An 18,683-nucleotide genomic window follows, 5' to 3' on the forward strand; every position below is an offset into this window, starting at 1 on the left:
TGTCCTGTGTTGACGCTGTCTTTATTGTCTCTGGCCCTATGGACAGCTGGTCCTATCTCCCTGCCAGTAGAACATGGCCGTATTTATTAAGAATGCAGTAGGCGGAGGCTCAGCGTCCATTGCACAGTGGTTATGGCGCCAGCCACATACATCAAAGTTGGCAGGTTTCAACCCTGCCCAGGCCAGCTAAAACAACAATGAAAACTGCAACAAAAAATAGCCTGGTGTTGTGGTGGGTGCCTGTAGTCCCAGGTACTTGGGAGGCTTAAGCCCAAGAATTTGAGGTTGCTGTGTGCTGTGGTACCATGGCACTCTACTGAGGGCAACATAGTGAGACTGTCTCAAAAAATTAAAAAAAAAAAAAGTTCAGTAGGAGTATGTCAAGAGAGCTCTTTCTCCTGGTATAAACAGGTCTACCTGAGTAATGTCTCACCTGGTGGGATCCCCAGGAGTGGCTGCTGTGCTGTGCATGCAGTGACAAGGTCAAGAATGAAGATGTGTGGGCTGCGTAGAAAGATCCTGGGACTAGACCCCAGCTGCTGAGAGCAGGCGGGTTCGCCGTGTGCCAGTCAGTAGGCTGGGGGGTGGGGGGAGGAAGGGTGAAGGATGTGAAGGGCTCTGGGTCCACTTTGCAGCCTTTTTATTCTCCAATTTTTTAAATTGTGGTAAAATACACATGACACAAGATTTACCTTCTTAAAGCATTTGTAAGCACACCATTCAGTGGTGTTAAATACATTCCAGTGGTTGTGCAGCCAGCACCTTCATGATGTTCTGGAATCCATCTCCATCTGGTAAAACAAGCCCCACATCCATTAAGTGCTAATTCCCATTCTTCCCTCCCGCAGCCCCTGGCACCACTGTTAAGCTTTCTGTCTGTGAACTTGCTTCAGGCACCTTAGATAAGTGGAATCATAGATAATATTTGTCCTTTTGTGCCTGGATTATTTCACTTAACATCATGTCCTCAAGATTCATCCCTGTTGTCACACATCAGAATTTTCCTTTTTAGGGCTGAATGATAATCCATTGTGTGGATAGATCACATTTTGAGAAGCTGTTTATTAAAAACAGTTTGTATTTTCCCTCATGTTCCATGCTATCTCTCAGGTGCCGCTATCCCATGACCTTGTGCCCCTTTCTGCAGTGGCCCACAGTCTTGAACCTGTTTTGAGACGTGACTGCAGGCTGCTCTGAATCACAGATACTTGAGAATCCCACCTCCACCCCTCCCCTTGGGCAAGTCACTTCACTTCCTGCCTCAGGGTTGTCATTTATAAATTGGGTGGAAAACTTCCCCATGCAGCTGGCCTGGAGTAAGTGCTCCCTGTGTTCACCTGCCCTGCCTCCCACTGAGGACTCTGAAAGCCAAGGAGGGTGAAGTGTGCAGAGTCCATTATTCATTAGCAAACGTGGAAAGCCCCTGGGGGCCCAGGCCCAGGTTCAGGCATGGCTGGCTGTGCAGCTTTCTATATTTGGCCCTCTACCCCTGGTGCCATTGCCCCTCCTTAACCAAGACTGACCTTAAAAATGGCTGCCATGAAGTCTTTGCCATTTTTAAGAGGGTCATACATCGACCATGGCTGGGGTTGTACAGAGGCCATCAGCATTCTTGGCTTTGGGGAATCTGAATGGTCTCTCCAAAAAAATGCATCTTTCCACTCAGTTTTTGTTTGTTTGTTTTGAGACAGAGTCTCAATTTGCCACCCTAGTAGAGTGCTATGGCGTCACAGCTCACAGCAACCTCAAACTCCTAAGCTTAAGTGATTCTCTGGTCTCAGCCTCCCAAGGCTCGGTCTCCCTCTGGTTCAGGCTGGTCTCAAACCCATGTGCTCAGGCAATCCACCCGCCTCAGCCCCCCTCCCAGAGTGCTAGGATTACAGGTGTGAGTCACCACGCCCAGCTTTCCGCTCAGTTTTGCACATAATCATAGGAGGTTCCAGGACCCCATGGAACTGTCTGAGGGCTCCAAGGGGAAAACCTCTGGCTTAAAGACCCCTACTCTGACGTTCTGAGATTGCTAATGGGGGGGAGCAGCTGACAGGCAGTATTAACATCATTTGTGAGGCACTTAACACGTGAAAAATTCTCATCTGTAACATCATATTGATTTTTACAACAATCCTGAGATACAGGTAAGGAAGGTGCTGTCACATTGGGTTTCCAGATGAGGAAACTGAAGCACAGAAAGAGGCCCAGCTACAAGCACACCCCTCTGGATTTACCAGGACTCCTCAGAGTGCAGAACGCAGGGCCTGCCCCCAGTAGGGTTGGGGTGACAGCCTGAAAATGCAGGTCTAAGTTCCCAGGTGATGCTGATACTGCTCGTCTGGGGACCACACTTTGAGAACCATGTAGGGTATTTTTCTTCAAACATGACGGGTAGTTTAGTCCTAAGATTTGGGACAATCCATTGAGACAAGCAGTTGGAGGAAATAGGGCTTAGACTCAGGAATGTCAGACCGTCCCCATCATTAAGGGTAACTGGTAACCAGCTAACTTAGTATCCAGGCAAAGACTTCTGGGAATGAAGTGGGATGGCATTGGAGAACGGAAGCCATGTGGGGGATAGGCTGCCTGGACAAAAGCTCTCCTCAGGGAAAGCTCTTCCCCCAGCAGGCTCAGCCCATTTCCTCCAGTATATATTAACTCAGACTTAAGTGGCTCCAGGCAAGAACGGGCAAAGGTCATGTGAATGGGTATCTAATCCCAGATTATGTGTTGAAGAGACATTAAAATGCTTCCACGCGGTGCCCTCAGATTCCAGCCGATGCCAGGGCAGAGGCCTAGAGCTTGACTGTCCAGGCACTCAGCCCCCAGAGGCACAGCCTTGCCAGGCCAATTCCCAAGCAGCTCTGAGCTGCCCCTGCCTCTGTTGGTGCCAGGTCAGGCGCCCAGCAGGAACAGTCAGGGTGGGCAGTGCCGCCTCCCACAGTGGTGTTTCAGGCTCAGTGCTCTGGTCTCTGCTGCTCCTCCACGAGGACCTGGAAGGCTCCCCAGGTGGGTCCAGTGCCAGCCCCCAGTCCTGCCATTCCCCACCGGATAACTTCCTCATCCTTCAGCAGTGACAAGAGCTGGTACCTGGTGAGTGATCACTGCCTGACTAGCTCTGTTCCAATGCTTCATTGAGCTCCCTGATTTACCCCTTACAACAGCCCTATGAGGTAGGTCCTATGAGTATTTCCATTTTGCACACAAGAAACATGCACAGAGATTGAGTAATTTATTTGGGGTCACACAGCTAATGAGGAGGAGTATTGGTATTCAAAACCAGAAGTCCAACCCTAGACTGAACCAGTCTCATCCCTTCTCTGAGCCTCTGTTCATTTCCCAGCCACCTGACACTTTGTAGCAAGTTTGGGGGGTCCTGGTTACAGGCCTGCCCAGCTATCAGCTGTATGGGCTACACAAATGTTTGTCAGCTCAAGGTAAACATTTGGGCAGCCCTCTTTCGAAGTGGGCCTGGTAAGGAGAGTGAGGCCCCCTTTGGGTCAAGTCTGGGGCTTGAATCTGACCCTAAGTGGCTTTAGCCAAATGACTCTAGGTAAGGGCAACCTCAGTTTCTTTCTGTGTAAAATACTAGGAGATGGGAAATGGGTTGTGAAGATTAGCATTCTATGTTGAAGTCCATAACATAGTTCTTGACAACCTCAACAAATGTCAGCCACTGTGACTCTTAAATTGTTACTGTTATTACTATTATTGAGGCACCTTTTCCATATTTGTTTTGTTTGGGTTCTGTTTGGTTTTCTTAAGACAGAGGCTCCCTCTGTCCAGGCTAGAGTGCCATGGCCTCAGCCTAGCTCACAAAAATCTCACAATCCTGAGCAAGAGATCCTCCTGCTACAGCTTCTGATTGGCTGGGACTACAGGCATGTGCCATAATGCCAAGCTAATTTTTCTATTTTTAGTAGAAACAGGTATCACTCTTGCTCAGGCTGGTCTGGAATCTTCAGTTCAGAGAATCCTCCTGCCTCTGCCTCCCAGAGGGCTAGGATTACAGGTTTTTGACGCAGATGAAGCACAGTTTGGGCAAATATAAGATTTAGCACCTCTGTCCCTTAATAACCCGTTTTATTGGAAAGGATGGACGCACAAACTAGGGACTTCCAGGTGTCTTTCTCATCTGAGGTGGGGACGCAAGCGTAGGGGAGAGGACAGTGCAGGTGTCCTCTTCTGTTCACAGGACAGTGCTAGCTCTGCTAGCTCCTTGCGCAGCCCTGTCCTCTCTGCAGTGGGCGGGCCACCCACGCCGGACTCCAGATTCGCACAGCAGCCACCTTGAGGCACCCTGGGTGCCTCAGATGGAGCATTGCCAGGCTTTGTCTCCCTAGTCTGTGGTTCCGTATTTTGGATATGCTAATACCAGACCCCGCCCCAGCCTCTACCCCACCCTCAGCCCACCCTGTAGTGTTCAGAATCCGTGGCCCAGCGGTCTCCATGGCCTCCCCTCCTGCCCCTGCCACCGCCCCGCCCTACCCCACCCTACCCCGCCCATACACAGCTACGAAGCTGCCCCTCCCCTCTCCTGATGAATGAATGAATGAGTGTGCAGTTCCTCCAAGATGTGACCTCAAGGGCTGACTCCTGGGACTGTTTTCTGTTCATCTATTGAGTCCAGAGCCCTGCCACAGTCCTTCAGAACATAGCTGCGGCTACCAAACTGCCTGGGTTCAAGTCCCAGCTCTTGTGTGACTTTTGCAAGTTATTTTACTTATTCATACCTCAGTTTCTTCCTCTGCACGGGGAGAGTACTGATGGCAAAAGTACCTACCTCGTAGGATATTTGTAAATCACTGAGAAATATATAGAGTACGCCGTCGCCCGTGTCCAGTTACATGTGACTCGGCGGCAGCTGGGCTACTTTGAGGGCTGGTATCCCCAGTTTTTACCTGTACAAACTCAGGTGAGCCTTCCGGCTACTCTTAACCCCCAAATTACGAGGCCGCATGACCAGCGCCGACAGCAGTCTGTAAAGGAGAAGATCATAGACCTTATTTACGGCTCATCAGTTCTGCTCCTGGGACTCGCCCTGGACAAGCCACTCGTGACGGTCCCCTGAGACGCCAGGTGAGGTGCTGCAGGCCACGGGATCCCCGGGGATCAAAATCAAGACACAGCCGAAGGGTGCCCGGAAAGAACAGGCAGAGAGTTTGTGGACTCTCCACGCATAATGGACGTGTGAAGTGAAAATGATTGAGCTGTAGCTGCATTCATCAACCTTGACAACCCCACAACCTGACAACTGTCACAGAATGCAAAGAGTATTTTACCATTTCTTTCTTTTTCTATGTCTTTTTTTTCTTGTAGAGACAGAGTCTCACTGTACCGCCCTCGGGAAGAGTGCTGGGACATCACACGGCTCACAACAACCTCTAACTCGTGGGCTTACAAGATTCTCCTGCCTCAGCCTCCCGAGTAGCTGGGACTACAGGCGCCCGCCACAACGCCCGGCTATTTTTTTTGTTGTTGCAGTTTGGCCAGGGCTGGGTTTGAACCCGCCACCCTCGGCATATAGGGCCGGCACCCTACTCACTGAGCCACAGGCGCCGCCCGTCTTTTTTTTTTTTTTAGAGACAGAGTCTCACTTCATTACCCTCGGTAGAGTGCCATGGTGTCACAGTTCACAGCAATCTCCAACTCCTGGGCTTAGGCGATTCTCTTGCCTCAGCCTCCCGAGTAGGTGGGACTACAGGCACCCTCCACAATGCCCGGCTATTTTTTGTTGCAGTTTGGCCGGGGCCGGGTTCGAACCCACTACCCTTGGTATATGGGGCCGGTGCCCTAGCCACTGAGCCACCGGCGCAGCCCATTTTACCATTTCTTTAAGCTCACAACAACCAAAACAATGTGTTTTTTAGAGACACACACGTGGGGGGTAAAACTGTACAAAGTAAGCGGATATGAAACAAATTCAGAGAGTGGTTTGTTCCAGGGTAGCAGGGGCTAGGGCAGGAGGAAGGATCAGCAAATTGCAGTGATGTGGGTGAGGTCCAGCTTCATAATTTTGGGGGTGGATCCACAGGCCTGTGTCCTGTTACCACAGCCCATAACTAACATGCACATTTTCTTTTGCAAATGACAACAGATTATCAACTATTAAATAATTCAAAAACAAAAAGTATGAGAATATGAAGTTATAAGGTGGTCATTTAGATGTGTCTCTTAATAATTCTTTGGATCATCATAGACATGAAAACCCTCAAATTTGAAATTCCCACAGAGAATTTACAGAACCCTGAGAATATATTTGTGGACCCTTCTTCAAGGACTCCACCCTATGTGAGACTGCCCAAAGTCCAAATGTACCTCCAAAGTCCTGCCCACAGCCTGTGTTGAGGGGGCAACCCCAAATATAGGGCACTAACCCCCCTTATAAAAAAATTTTCCCACACAGCAATGGGGAAGGGCCGAGAGGAACTTCCTTCTTTCCAGGCCCCTTTTTTTTTTTTTTTCTGTAGAGACAGAGTCTCACTTTATGGCCCTCGGTAGAGTGCCATGGCATCACACAGCTCACAGCAACCTCCAACTCCTGGGCTTAAGTGATTCTCTTGCCTCAGCCTCCCGAGTAGCCGGGACTACAGGTGCCCGCCACAACGCCCGGCTATTTTTTGGTTGCAATTCAGCCGGGGCCGGGTTTGAACCCGCCACCCTCAGTATATGGGGCCGGCGCCCTACCGACTGAGCCCCAGGCGCCAGCCCCCAGGCCCCATTTCTCAGACGCTCAGGCCTCACATGTCAGCCGGACTTTGTCTCCTTTGGCTTCTGTTCCTGCTCTGCTCATTCCTCTCCCACCTGGTTTTGCCTCCTGATAAAGGCCCAAAGGGGAAATGACTCTGACGCTGTCCAAATTGATGTTAATCACAAATTCTCAGGTCTTTTATACTCTTTGAAACATTCCCCAAAGTATAGGACAAAAGACCCAGGAGAGACACACTCAGAGAGGCAGTTGCTTGGGGAGATGGCTGCTCTTGGAAATAATCAGGCTGCGGAGGACAGATGGGGCTGTGGGTGATGGGCTGGCTTAGCACCTCTCCCAGCCCCGCACCGTACCTCCCTCTGCTGCTGAGCCAAATGCCCTCGGTGCTGGGGTTCCTTGAGCAGGCAGCGTCTGCCAAAGACATGCACCTCACAAGATGGAAATCAGCTTTTGTTGAGGATGGACACAATGGCGACATTTGGTTCTTGTGGGACAGCCCCCATGCAGGCTCTAGCTTATCCCTAGTCTCAGCTACTAAGCTGCAAGTGGCAGCCACCAAGACTTGAAAAGGAATTTTCCCTGTCTACTGTTGTTCTTGGCCCTCCCAAAGATAATGTCCACTCTGAAGAAACCCTTTCCTGGTTAAACTAACTAGGGAGGACTCCCAATTCTCTGTAACGGAGAACCCTGAGCAATGGAGAGACAAACACCTAGTAAGGTTATTAAGTAAGAAATGTCTGATTTCCTTAAGTACTAAGTTTGACAGTTGATATCTCTGACATTACATTTGGATTTTTTTTTATTGTGAAGGTATATCTTCATTTTTTTTTTTTGGAGACAAGAGTCTTACCATGTTGCCCTTGGTAGAGTGCTGTGGCGTCATAGCTCACAGCAATCTCAAACTCTTGGGCTTAAGTGATTCTCTTGCCTCAGCCTCCCAAGTAGCTGGGACTATAGGCACCCGCCACAATGCCTGGCTATTTTTTGGTTGCAATTGTTTAGCTGGCCTGGACCGGGTTTGAACCCATCACCCTTGGTGTATGTGGCAGTGCCGTAACCACTGTGCTACGGGTGCTGAGCCAGTATCTTCATTCTTTAAAAAAAAATTTTTTTTATTTCTAATTAATATGAGGGTACAAACAATTAGGTTACAATGTTTGCATGTGTTAGGTGAGGATACCCTCATTGTTGCGAATATACATTTGGCTTGTGATTATCTTTCAAATTTTTTTTAGAGCAACTTTAGCAAAACCATGAATAAGTCAAAAATTCGTGTTATTTTTGAATATGAGTTCCATCGTGGAACCAATGCCTTGCAGAAAGATTGAAAAATCAATGAGGTGTTTGGACAGGATGTGGCTAATGATATACAAGCACCTCAATGGTTTGAGAAGTTTTTTGTTTTTGTTTTTTTTTTTTTGAGACAGAGTCTCACTATGTTGCCCTCAGTAGAGTGCTGTGGTGTCACAGCTCACAGCAACCTCAAACTCTTGGGCTTCAGCGATTCTCATGCCTCAGCCTCCCAAGTTGGGACTATAGGCACCTGCCACAACACCCACCCATTTTTCGGTCGTAGTCGTCATTGTTTGGCAGGCCTGGACTGGGTTCAAACTCGCCAGCTCCAGTGTCTGTGGCTGGCACCCTAGCCGCTGATCTTCAGGCACCAAGCCTGTTCTGGTGATTATGATCTTGAAAATAAGCCACATGGATGACCTGAGACCAAGTTGGATACTGATGAGCTGAAAGCTGTAGTGGAAGCAAACCCATCTCAACCTATGTGTGAATTAGCAGCAAGGTTTGATGTTACTATTCCAACAATATTGGACCATTTAAAACAAATCAGCAAGGGAAAGAATCTGGATAGATAGGTTCTGCATGAATTAAACGAGTGTAAGAAGAGAAATTGTCTCAAGCTTGCCCTTCTTTTCTGTCATGACATAAAGGTTAAGCATTTCTACCTGATTGTTACATCATGATGAAAAACGGATTACTTTTGACAATTGCAAGCATTCAGCACAATGGTTAAGGTAAAGGCAAAGTGCAGAAACACAATCCAAAACCAAATATTCATCTAAAAAAGCTACTAGTGTCTGTATAATCCTGTGGCTGGGATTATCCACTACTGCTTCCTGAAACTGGTCAGTTGATTACAAGAGGTGTGTACTACGATCAATTGGATGAAATGATGAGGATGCTTGTGATTAAGCAGCCAAGATTGCTCAATATAAATAGGCCATGGCTCAGCACCTATAGCTCAGTGGCTACTGTGCCAGCCACATACACCAGAGATGACAGGTTCTAATCCAGCCCAGGCCTGCCAAACAACAATGACAACTTACAACCAAAAAAATAGCCGGGCGTTGTGGCAGGTGCCTGTAGTGCCAGCTACTTGGGAGGCTGAGGCAAGAGAATTGCTTAAGCCCAAGAGTTTGAGGTTGCTGTGAGCTGTGACGCCACAGCACTCTACCAAGGGCAACAGCTTGAGACTGTCTCTATATATATATATAGAGAGAGAGAGGCCAGTCCTCTTGCAAGATAAGGCTCAACCACATGTCACACAAACAATGCTGCTCAAACTACAGAAGCTGGACTTGGAAGCTGTCTGTCATCCACCGTATTAACCAGAACTTGCCCCAAGTGACTGTCACTTTTTTAAGGCTTTGGACCACTTCTTACAAGGAAAAATATTTAATTTTCAGTGAGTGTTAAAATCACCTTTTGAGATTTCATACCTGCATGCTCTCCAGGATTCTTTTTTATTTATTTATTTTATTTATTTATTTATTTTGGCCAGGGCTGGGTTTGAACCCGCCACCTCTGGCATATGGGGCCGGTGCCCTACTCCTTTGAGCCACAGGTGCCACCCCTTTCCAGGATTCTTCACTGCTGACAAGCTACTGTTAAGATGGCAAAATTGCGCCAATAGTTTAGGTGCATACTTTGATTAATTGTATTGCTTCTTGTTTGAGATGTAATAGACTAAACTTTTGATTTGAAATTTGGCCTCTCATATTTAATGACCTAAATAAACATAGAAGTACCCTATGACCCAGCAACACCAAACCTAGATATTTACCAAGAGAATCGAAAATACGGTAGCATCTCTGTAAGTTGACCCCTCGAGGGACGGTAACAAACTGATGAACACAGGGAGGTGGTCACCATAAGGAACTGGGCCTGCTGCGCAACTACATACATGTGGTGCATGTCTGGTCTGTGAGAATTAGGACAACTCGAGGAGGTGGTTGACGTATGGAGATGGTCAATTACAGAGGTTCTGCTGTATACATCCACTCAAAAACTTATCGATATAGTTTGTAGCAACATCATTTATAATAACAAAAAGGCAGAAACAAAAATGTTCATCAACTGATGGATGGGTAAAGAAAATTTAGTATATTCATACAATGGAACGTGATTCATCTATGAAAGGGAATGATGTACTGATACACACTGCAACATGGGTGAACCATGAAAACATGATGTTGAGTGAAAGAAACCAATCATAGTTACATCTGTGATTCCATTTACATGAAATGTCCAAACTATGGAGACATGAGGTAGATTAGCAGTTTTCAGGGGTTGGGGGGAAATGGGAGAATGGAGAGTAACTGCCAGTGGATACAAAATTTCTTTAGGGAATAATAAAAAACATTCTGGAATTAGTTAATGGTGATGGTTACACAACTAAAAAGCACTATATTGTACACTTAAACACAAAAGATGAGTATATACAATATATTAATAAAATATCATGCCAAAGTATAGATGAAATTGATGAATTGTAGAAAAATATGAACCAAAACTGACACAAGGAGAAAAGAAATTATTACTTTCACACAAGGAAAATGCCAAGCCCAGATATTTGCCTTTATAAATTTTGTCAAACATTTTATTTTTTTTTCGAGACAGAGTCTCACTTTTTTGCCCTCAATAGAGTGCCATGGCATCATAGTTGACAGCAACCTCAAACTCTTGGGCTCAGGTGATTCTCTTGCCTCAACTGCCCATGTAGCCAGGACTACAGATGCCCGCTACAATGCCCGGCTATTCTTAGAGACAGGGTCGCCCTCTTGCTCAGGCTGGTCTTGAACCAGTGAGCTCAGGCAATCTTGGAGTCTTGGCCTCCCCAAGTGCCGGGATTACAGGCATGAGCCACCGCGCCCTATCGAACATTTAAGGAAGGAAAAAAATGCCAGTCCTACACAAAGTTCTCTAGAAAATAAAAACAGAGGACACACCATCTTATCAGGTCAGCATAACCTTGTTAACAAACCTGGTAAGACATTATCAGAAAAGAAATTGCAGGCCAATCTCACTCACTAACATAGATATAAAAATCCTGCATAAAACTTTAGTAAATGGAATCTTGTAATATACAGTAGTCAAATAGTGTTTACTCCAAGGACGGCTTAACATTAGAAAATCAATTAATGAAATTCATCACATGCACAGAATACAGAAAAAAAATCATTGTCACCAATAGATACAGAAGCAGCATTTGATAAAATTCAATATCCATTTATGATTTCAAAAATACTTTTAGCAAACACAGAATAGAAGAAAACCTTGCTAATCTGATAAAAGTTACATATTAAAAATCCTCAGAGCAAATATCATACTTAATGATGAGATGTTGAAAGCCTTCCCTCTGTGATCTGGAACAAGGCATGGTTGTATATTATCACTACTTTTATTGAACATTGTACTGTAGAAGGGCAAGAAAAAAGGATTAAAGGCATAAAGTTTGGAAAGGAAGAAATAAAAATCTTAATTTGTGAATGAAATGATTATCCAAAAAGGAAATACACAAAGTTATTAATAACTATTAGAATTCATAATAACTGTAGCAAAGTTACTGAACAGAATTCAGTGAAAACTGTTTGTATATGTAAACACACATACAACATTTCCAAATAGAAAATGGAAAATTTACATAAATACGGTTTTTAATAGGATAGAAATCTTGAGTTTCTAGAAGTAAATGTAACTAAAAAAATGAGAAAGATTTCTCTGAAGAAAACTACAAAGAATTTCTTGTGAGAACATAAAGAGTTAAGTAAATGGAGGGTGGCACCTGTAACTCAAGCGGGGAAGGCACCAGCCACATACACCACAGATGGCAGGTTCAAATCTGGCCCGGGCCTGCCAAACAATAACAGCTACAACCAAAAAATATCCAGGCGTTGTGGCTGGCGCTCTTAGTCCCAGCTACTTGGGAGGCTGAGGCAAGAGAATTGCTTAATCCCAGGAGTTGGAGGTTGCTGTGAGCTGTAACGCCAGGGCACTCAACCCAGGGCTATAGCTTGAGCTCTGTCTCAAAAAAAAAAAGATTTAAGTAAATGGAAAGATATGTTCATGACTTGGAAGGCATAATGTTGTAGTTGCTAGTTCTCCTAATGATTTATATATTTAATGCAGTTCTAATAGAAATCTCAAGAGGTGTTCTTATGTATCTTGATTAGCTGATTTTAAACTTTATGTGGAAATGTAAAGGGACAAGACACTCTTGAAGAAGAAGAAAATCAAGCTGAGAGGATTTTTTCTACCAGAAATCAAAGATTTTTTTTTGTTTTTTTTTTTGCAGTTTTTGGCCAGGGCTGAGTTTGAACCCGCCACCTCCGGCATATAGGGCCGGCACCCTACTCCTTTGAGCCACAGGCACTGCCCCAAGAATATTTTTTTTCCATGTGTGCAAGGTCCTACAATTTAATCAATCTGTTAGGCTTTAGGAACTCATTCCTTTTTAATCTAGCCTAGAAGAGAAGTGACAGAGTTTTAACATTTTACTTTCTACATGACAACAGTATTAATGTAGCTTAATCTGAAAAAAGTCTGGCCAAAAGCAGACTGTTGACTAATTTGCCTTTGGAACTGGTGAAATCAGACATAATATTTAAATTTATTTTGAATATATACCATTAAAAATATTCACTTAATGTGGCCCTATCTGTTTATACCAAAAGGCTTTCTTCCCCAAAACAAAGGCTCAGGAAACGTTTTTTGAATGAAAAAAAGAAAACCACTATACCTTCTAAAACAATGAGCTCAGAAAAAATGCAGCAGAGTGCTAGGCATACGTAGTGCAATGTGAAAGTAAGTCCACTGGGCTCAGCGCCTGTAACTCAAGTGGCTAAGGCGCCAGCCACATACACCAGAGCTGGCGGGTTCGAATCCAGCCTGGGCCTGCCAGGCAACAATGACAACTACAACCAAAAAATAGCCGGACATTGTGATGGGCCCCTGTAGTCCCAGCTACTTGGGAGGCTGAGGCAAGAGAATCACTTAAGCCCAGGAGTTGGAGATTGCTGTAAACTGCGATGCCACAGCACTGTACTCACGGCGACAGCTTGAGGCTCTGTTTCCAAAAAAAAAAAAAAAAAGTAAGTCCACTGAAAAGAAGATTAGAAATGTGGCCGTAAATCTTACAAAAAGTTATAACAAACCCTTTACTTCATTTACTTTTAGCTATTTCATAAATACTACAAGAGAAATAGACAGTTTGTGATGAAATTTAGGAAAATTGCTTTTTCTATAAAGTAAACATGTAAAATTTTCCCTTTGGCTTCTTAGAATTCTCCTTCACTGTAAGGACGAGATATTGAGTTCTTGTAGATTTCTGGCGAGGTGGTTTGTTTCCAAACTGACTGGACTCTCCAGGTAAGTAGTTCCTGCACAGGGTTTTCCTGTCACTGGATCTATGACTCTTCCAACTTTGAAAATGATCTCAGTCAGTTCACGTTTCACGTGCTTCATTCGTGGAACAGGTAAAGCTTTGAGAAGCACAATATCCCCAACTGTGCACGGCTGAAGAGCATCATAAGCAAAGTAGGTTTTCCGCTTATTAAAATACCTCAATAAATAGGGATCCAGAACAAGCCTGTTCACTGTCACTTTAGCAGTTTTTTGCATTGCTGTCCCAATCACCTTCCCCACAATCCATTTGGTAGAGACGGATGAATGAACTATGGACATTATGTGGCTTTGGTCACCTCCACCAGCTTTGAGCAGCCACGTCAGAAATCAAGAATTTTTACAAAGGTCACAATAATTATGGTAGCATGATTTTCTGTTGTCGTAGACAAGTAGATGGAGAGAAAACCAAAAAGCCCCTACATAGACTCATGCAAGCTTGAGTTTACAACAAAGGTGGCCCTCCTTACAAATCACTGGGAAGAAGAAAGTATTTTCAATAAATGGACTGGGTCAACTAGATATATAAGTTGGAAAAAAGAAAAAAAATCTGACCCCTACCTCACACCATGCACAAAATTAGTTCCAAGTGGATTATAGACCTGAATATAAGAGACAAAACAAATTATTTAGAAGATAATTACGGAGAATATTGTCATGATTTCAGGATAGGGAAGAATTCATTTTTTTATTTTTTTTAGACAGAGTCTCAAGCTGTCTCTGGGTAGAGTGCTGTGGTGTCATAGTGCACGGTAACCTCCAATTCTTGGACTCAAGCGATCCTCTTGCCTCAGTTTTTCTATTTTTAGTAGACACAGGGTCTCGCTTTTGCTCAGGCTGGTCTCAAACCCATGAGCTCAAGCAATCTACCCACCTCAGCCTCAAAGAGTGCTAGCATTACAGACATGAGCCACCACCCCCGGCCAGGGAAGAATTTTTAAATTGGACAGAGAGGAATAATCATTAAGGAATGGGTAAATAAAGAAACTCATTAAAATGAATAATTTCTAGTTATTACCAGAGGAATTATTAAAAGACTGAAAAATAAAACACAGAGTGGGAAAATACATTTGCAAAGGCTCAATATCAAAATATATTAAAGAAAATCTTTCATAAATGATAAGAAAAAGCCAAACAATCTAGAAGAAAAGTGGGCAATAGGCTAGTAGCTCACAAAACTAGAATCCAGATGAAAATATAAGGTGGTCAGTCACATTTAGTAATCATGGAAATGCAAATTAGAACCACAGTGAGACACTTCTGCACACACCTACCTGAATGGCTAAAATTAAAAAGACCAGCAATACCAAGATGGAACTATGGGAATTCTCAAATGAACTCCTGGGAAGCCCATACAGCATTTCTGAAATTGAACAAGGAATGTCCTATTTTAAAGAAGTAATTTCTCTCCTTTGTATATACCCAGAAGAAAAGTATTGGGGCAGTAAAAGGCAAAAGAATGTTCATAGAACTATTATTTATAATATCTCCCCTCACAAAAAAGCTGACAACCTTATATACAATCCGAATGTCTGCCAGCAGCAGAATGGTTAAAAAAAATGTGGTATATTCGTGGTATATGACATACACAGTGGTAAAACTAAATGAGCTACAGCTCTCAGACAGAATGTTCACCAAAGAAGTACGTGGGGTGTAATTATATAAAGTTCAGGAATGGATGAAAGTAACAGAGTGTTAACTGAGGAACACTTAGTTAAGTGTAAGTATCAAGGGCAACTTACCATGCAGGTGAGGACAATTGTAATCTTCAGCAGGGGCCGGGAAAGGGGGGACATTGGGAGATTCCTGAGAGCGACTCACAAGGCTGTTAACTTTGTAGTGATTACTTAAGCTTCACGTTTATAGTCTATGCACCTTTGTATGCATTTTTAAAAGATATGAGACATAGATACTCTATAATCCCAACTATGATGTGATATGTAGGCCTGAAGAAAGGCATCCTGATAGGATTTGCAGTTATCTTTTGGTGGTGGAAATGGGAGTGTTTTTTTCTGTTTCATTATATTTTCCTGTATATTCTAAGTTTTCTTCACTGAGTCTGTATTACTTTTAGAAGTAGAAGTAAAATAAACATTAACAAGAAGTTGTTCGGAGTCAGCCAGAAAAGAAAAAATTGAAAAGAAAAAGTGAAAAAGAAAGGTAGATAAGGGCGGCGCCTGTGGCTCAGTGAGTAGGGCGCCGGCCCCATATGCCAAGGGTGGCGGGTTCAAACCCAGCCCCGGCCAAACTGCAACAAAAAAATAGCCGGGCGTTGTGGCGGGCGCCTGTAGTCCCAGCTGCTCGGGAGGCTGAGGCAAGAGAATCGCGGAAGCCCAAGAGTTAGAGGTTGCTGTGAGCCGTGTGACGCCACAGCACTCTACCCGAGGGCGGTACAGTGAGACTCTGTCTCTACAAAAAAAAAAAAGGTAGATAAAGCAAATATGGCAAACTGCTAACCACTGGTGGGCTTACGAAGTGTCTATAGAGGTATTCTTTATACTTTTATTTAAACTTTTCTATACGTTAGAAATTTTTTATAATAAAAAACTTTTTGTTTTGTTTTTGTGGTTTTTGGCCGGGGCTGGGTTTGAACCTGCCACCTCCGGCATATGGGACCGGCGCCCTATTCCTTGAGCCACAGGCGCTGCCCCATAATAAAAAACTTTTAAAAACTTAAAACATTTATAAAGCCTGTGCAGGAGGATACCTCGGGGTAGGAAGCACTATAATATATCACATGGATGGAACCCCCGTGAACTTTCTACCTTCCTAAAATCCCAAGAGGAAGGGATGGAACCTAGAAGCTTTTGGGAACCAGATTTTTTACATCCTTTTCCTTTATTTAGGTTCTACTTGTTTAGGTCTTCCTCAGGGTTTCCTGTCAGATTTTTTTTTTTTTTAATTTGGCCGGGGCTGGGTTTGAACCCGCCACCTCCGGTATATGGGACCAGCGCCCTACCCGCTGAGCCACAGGTGCCGCCCTCCTGTCAGATTTTTTAAAGTCTAATTCTCCTAGAAAAGGCAGCATTTCCCTGCATGGCTCAGTGCCCCTCCTCAGTAACTTCAGAACTGATCCCACTCTTCCAAATCATTTGCCCACTGTTGATGACAAGACCTTGAACCCAGGCTGGGTGGGGTGGCTCACGCCTTTAATCCTAGCACTCTGGGAGGCTGAGGCAGGTGGTTTGCTTCAGCTCAGGAGTTTGGGACCAGCCTGAGCAAAAGTGAGACTCTATCTCCAAAAATAGCTGGGTGTTGTGGTGGGTGCCTGTAGTCCCAGCTACTTGGGAGGCTGAAGCAAAAGGATCACTTGAACCCAGGAGTTTGAGGTTGCTGTGAGACACCACAACACTCTACTGAGGTTGGTAAAGTGAGACACTGTCTCACAAAAAAAAAAAAAAAAAAAAAAGACTGAACCCACTCTCACCTAGTATTATGGCTTAATTGTGTCCTCTCCAAATTAATATAACCACCAGTACCTCAGAATGTGACTGCACTTAGAGATTATGGACTTTAATGAGGTCATTAAGTTAAAACAGGGTCATTCCAGTGGGTCCTACTCTAATATGACTGATCTCCTTATAAAAAAAAGGAAATGTGGGTGCACAAAGAGATATGTAACAGGGATACAGATTGCTATGGTTTGAATGATGGTCCTCTCCAGAACTCACATTGTAATTTAATTGCCACTGTAAACTCATGAGCTCAGGTGGAGCCTTAAGAGGTGATTAGGCCATGAGAGTTCTATTTTTTTTTTTAACGAAGAAGTCAAATATTTTATTATTTTGCTGCAAAGCTGTTGCTCACTGTATAAAAATAGCACCAGCAACTGCAGTGTATTACAAAATTAAGATAATAGCACTGTACAACCAAGAAAAACTTTTCCACTCCCAGTTAATTCCAATGGAAAGATCATTAAGTATTCCAACTCAAATCCTGGTATGGATGTAAGCAAGTTACAATATTATATAAGGCTTAATATAACAATGTTATCCTTTTATTACATGATTTTTATAACTAGTTTTTACCATGGATAATTTCATGAAATATGAATACTACAGGCTAGTCTAAAAATCATAGGGTATTTTGAAAGAGATGCATATTTTGTTTATCTACAACCATTAGAAAGTTAAGGACTATTTTCTTTCATTAGCAGTGCTGAGAGTAGTTGCTATTTTAAGCCACCTATCCACCACTAATTAAAGACAACTATGCTGGATTAAGTTATTTCACACTGGTTTATTTAGGAGTTCCATTTTCACTCCTCCATAGATTTTACGTATCTCTCATAAGCTTCTTCACTCATCAGTTCATCTAGTTCTGAAGGGTCACTCAGGGTCATCTTGATCAGCCAACCATCTTCATAACAAGATTTGTTGACAAGTCCTGGATTTTCTGCCAGAGCTTCATTAATTTCAGTTACTTCTCCTGATAAAGGAGAATAGAGTTCACTAGCAGCTTTCACACTTTCCAAAGCACCAACCTCATCTTGTTTGTTTAATTTTGTCCCAACTTCAGGTAGACTACAGTAAACAACATCTCTCAAAGCTTCCTGTGCAAAATTGCTGATTCCCACTGTTCTAACACTGTTCTCTGCTGTCACTCGTTCATGTTTCTCCGTCAATTTACGCACTGCCAGCAGAGCGGGTCCGTGTGCAGCGTCCAGACCGCGCCTGCTTCCAGCTGCCAGGACCACGGTGGGCAGGGCGAGGCCCAGTGCAGGCTGCAAGGCCATAGCCGGCAGGGTCCGCGCCACTTGCAGCGCCATGTTCGCAGCGAGAGTTCTATTATCATGGATGGGTATAATGCTTTTTAAAAAATGGCTTCCAGGAGTTGATTCTCACTCTTGTTCTCTCTGGTCTGTGCCAGATGACAACACCAGGCTCTTGGACTGCCCAGCCTCCAGAACCATGAACCTAAGAGCCAAATTCCTTCCTTCCTTCCTTCCTGCCTTCCTTCCTGCCTTCCTTCCTGCCTTCCTCCCTCCCTTCCTTCTTCCCTCCCTCTCTCCCTTCCTTCTTTCCTTTTTCCCCTTCCTTCTTTCCTTCTTTTCTTCAAGATCAGCCTGAGCAAGAGCAAGATCCCATCTAGACTAAAAATAGAAAAATTAGCTGGGTGTGGTAGCCAGCTACTTGGAAGGCTCACGCAGGAAGATTTTTGAGCCCAGAAGTTTGAGGTTGCAGTGAGCTGTGATGACGCCACTGCACTCTAGTCCAGGTAACAGAGCAAGACCTTGTCTAAATAAATAAATAAATAAAGGGAAAATACCAGGGGTGTCAAAAAATGTATA

General features: G+C 44.2%; 1 protein-coding gene and 1 pseudogene across 2 annotated transcripts; both read right to left on the reverse strand.

Moving 5' to 3' along the window:
• Positions 1-13,282: 13,282 nt before the first annotated feature.
• LOC128590819 (28S ribosomal protein S17, mitochondrial-like) lies at positions 13,283-13,694 on the reverse strand. Its single transcript, XM_053598257.1, has one exon. The coding sequence runs from the start codon at positions 13,673-13,675 to the stop codon at positions 13,283-13,285; it is 393 nt and encodes a 130-aa protein (XP_053454232.1). The 5' UTR covers positions 13,676-13,694.
• Positions 13,695-17,258: 3,564 nt separating this feature from the next.
• LOC128590430 (glycine cleavage system H protein, mitochondrial-like) lies at positions 17,259-18,161 on the reverse strand (annotated as a pseudogene). Its single transcript, XR_008381275.1, has one exon. The product of XR_008381275.1 is annotated as a glycine cleavage system H protein, mitochondrial-like (transcript).
• Positions 18,162-18,683: the final 522 nt, after the last annotated feature.

The sequence above is a fragment of the Nycticebus coucang genome, chromosome 7 (assembly GCF_027406575.1).
Source record: "Nycticebus coucang isolate mNycCou1 chromosome 7, mNycCou1.pri, whole genome shotgun sequence".
NCBI lineage: Eukaryota > Metazoa > Chordata > Mammalia > Primates > Lorisidae > Nycticebus > Nycticebus coucang.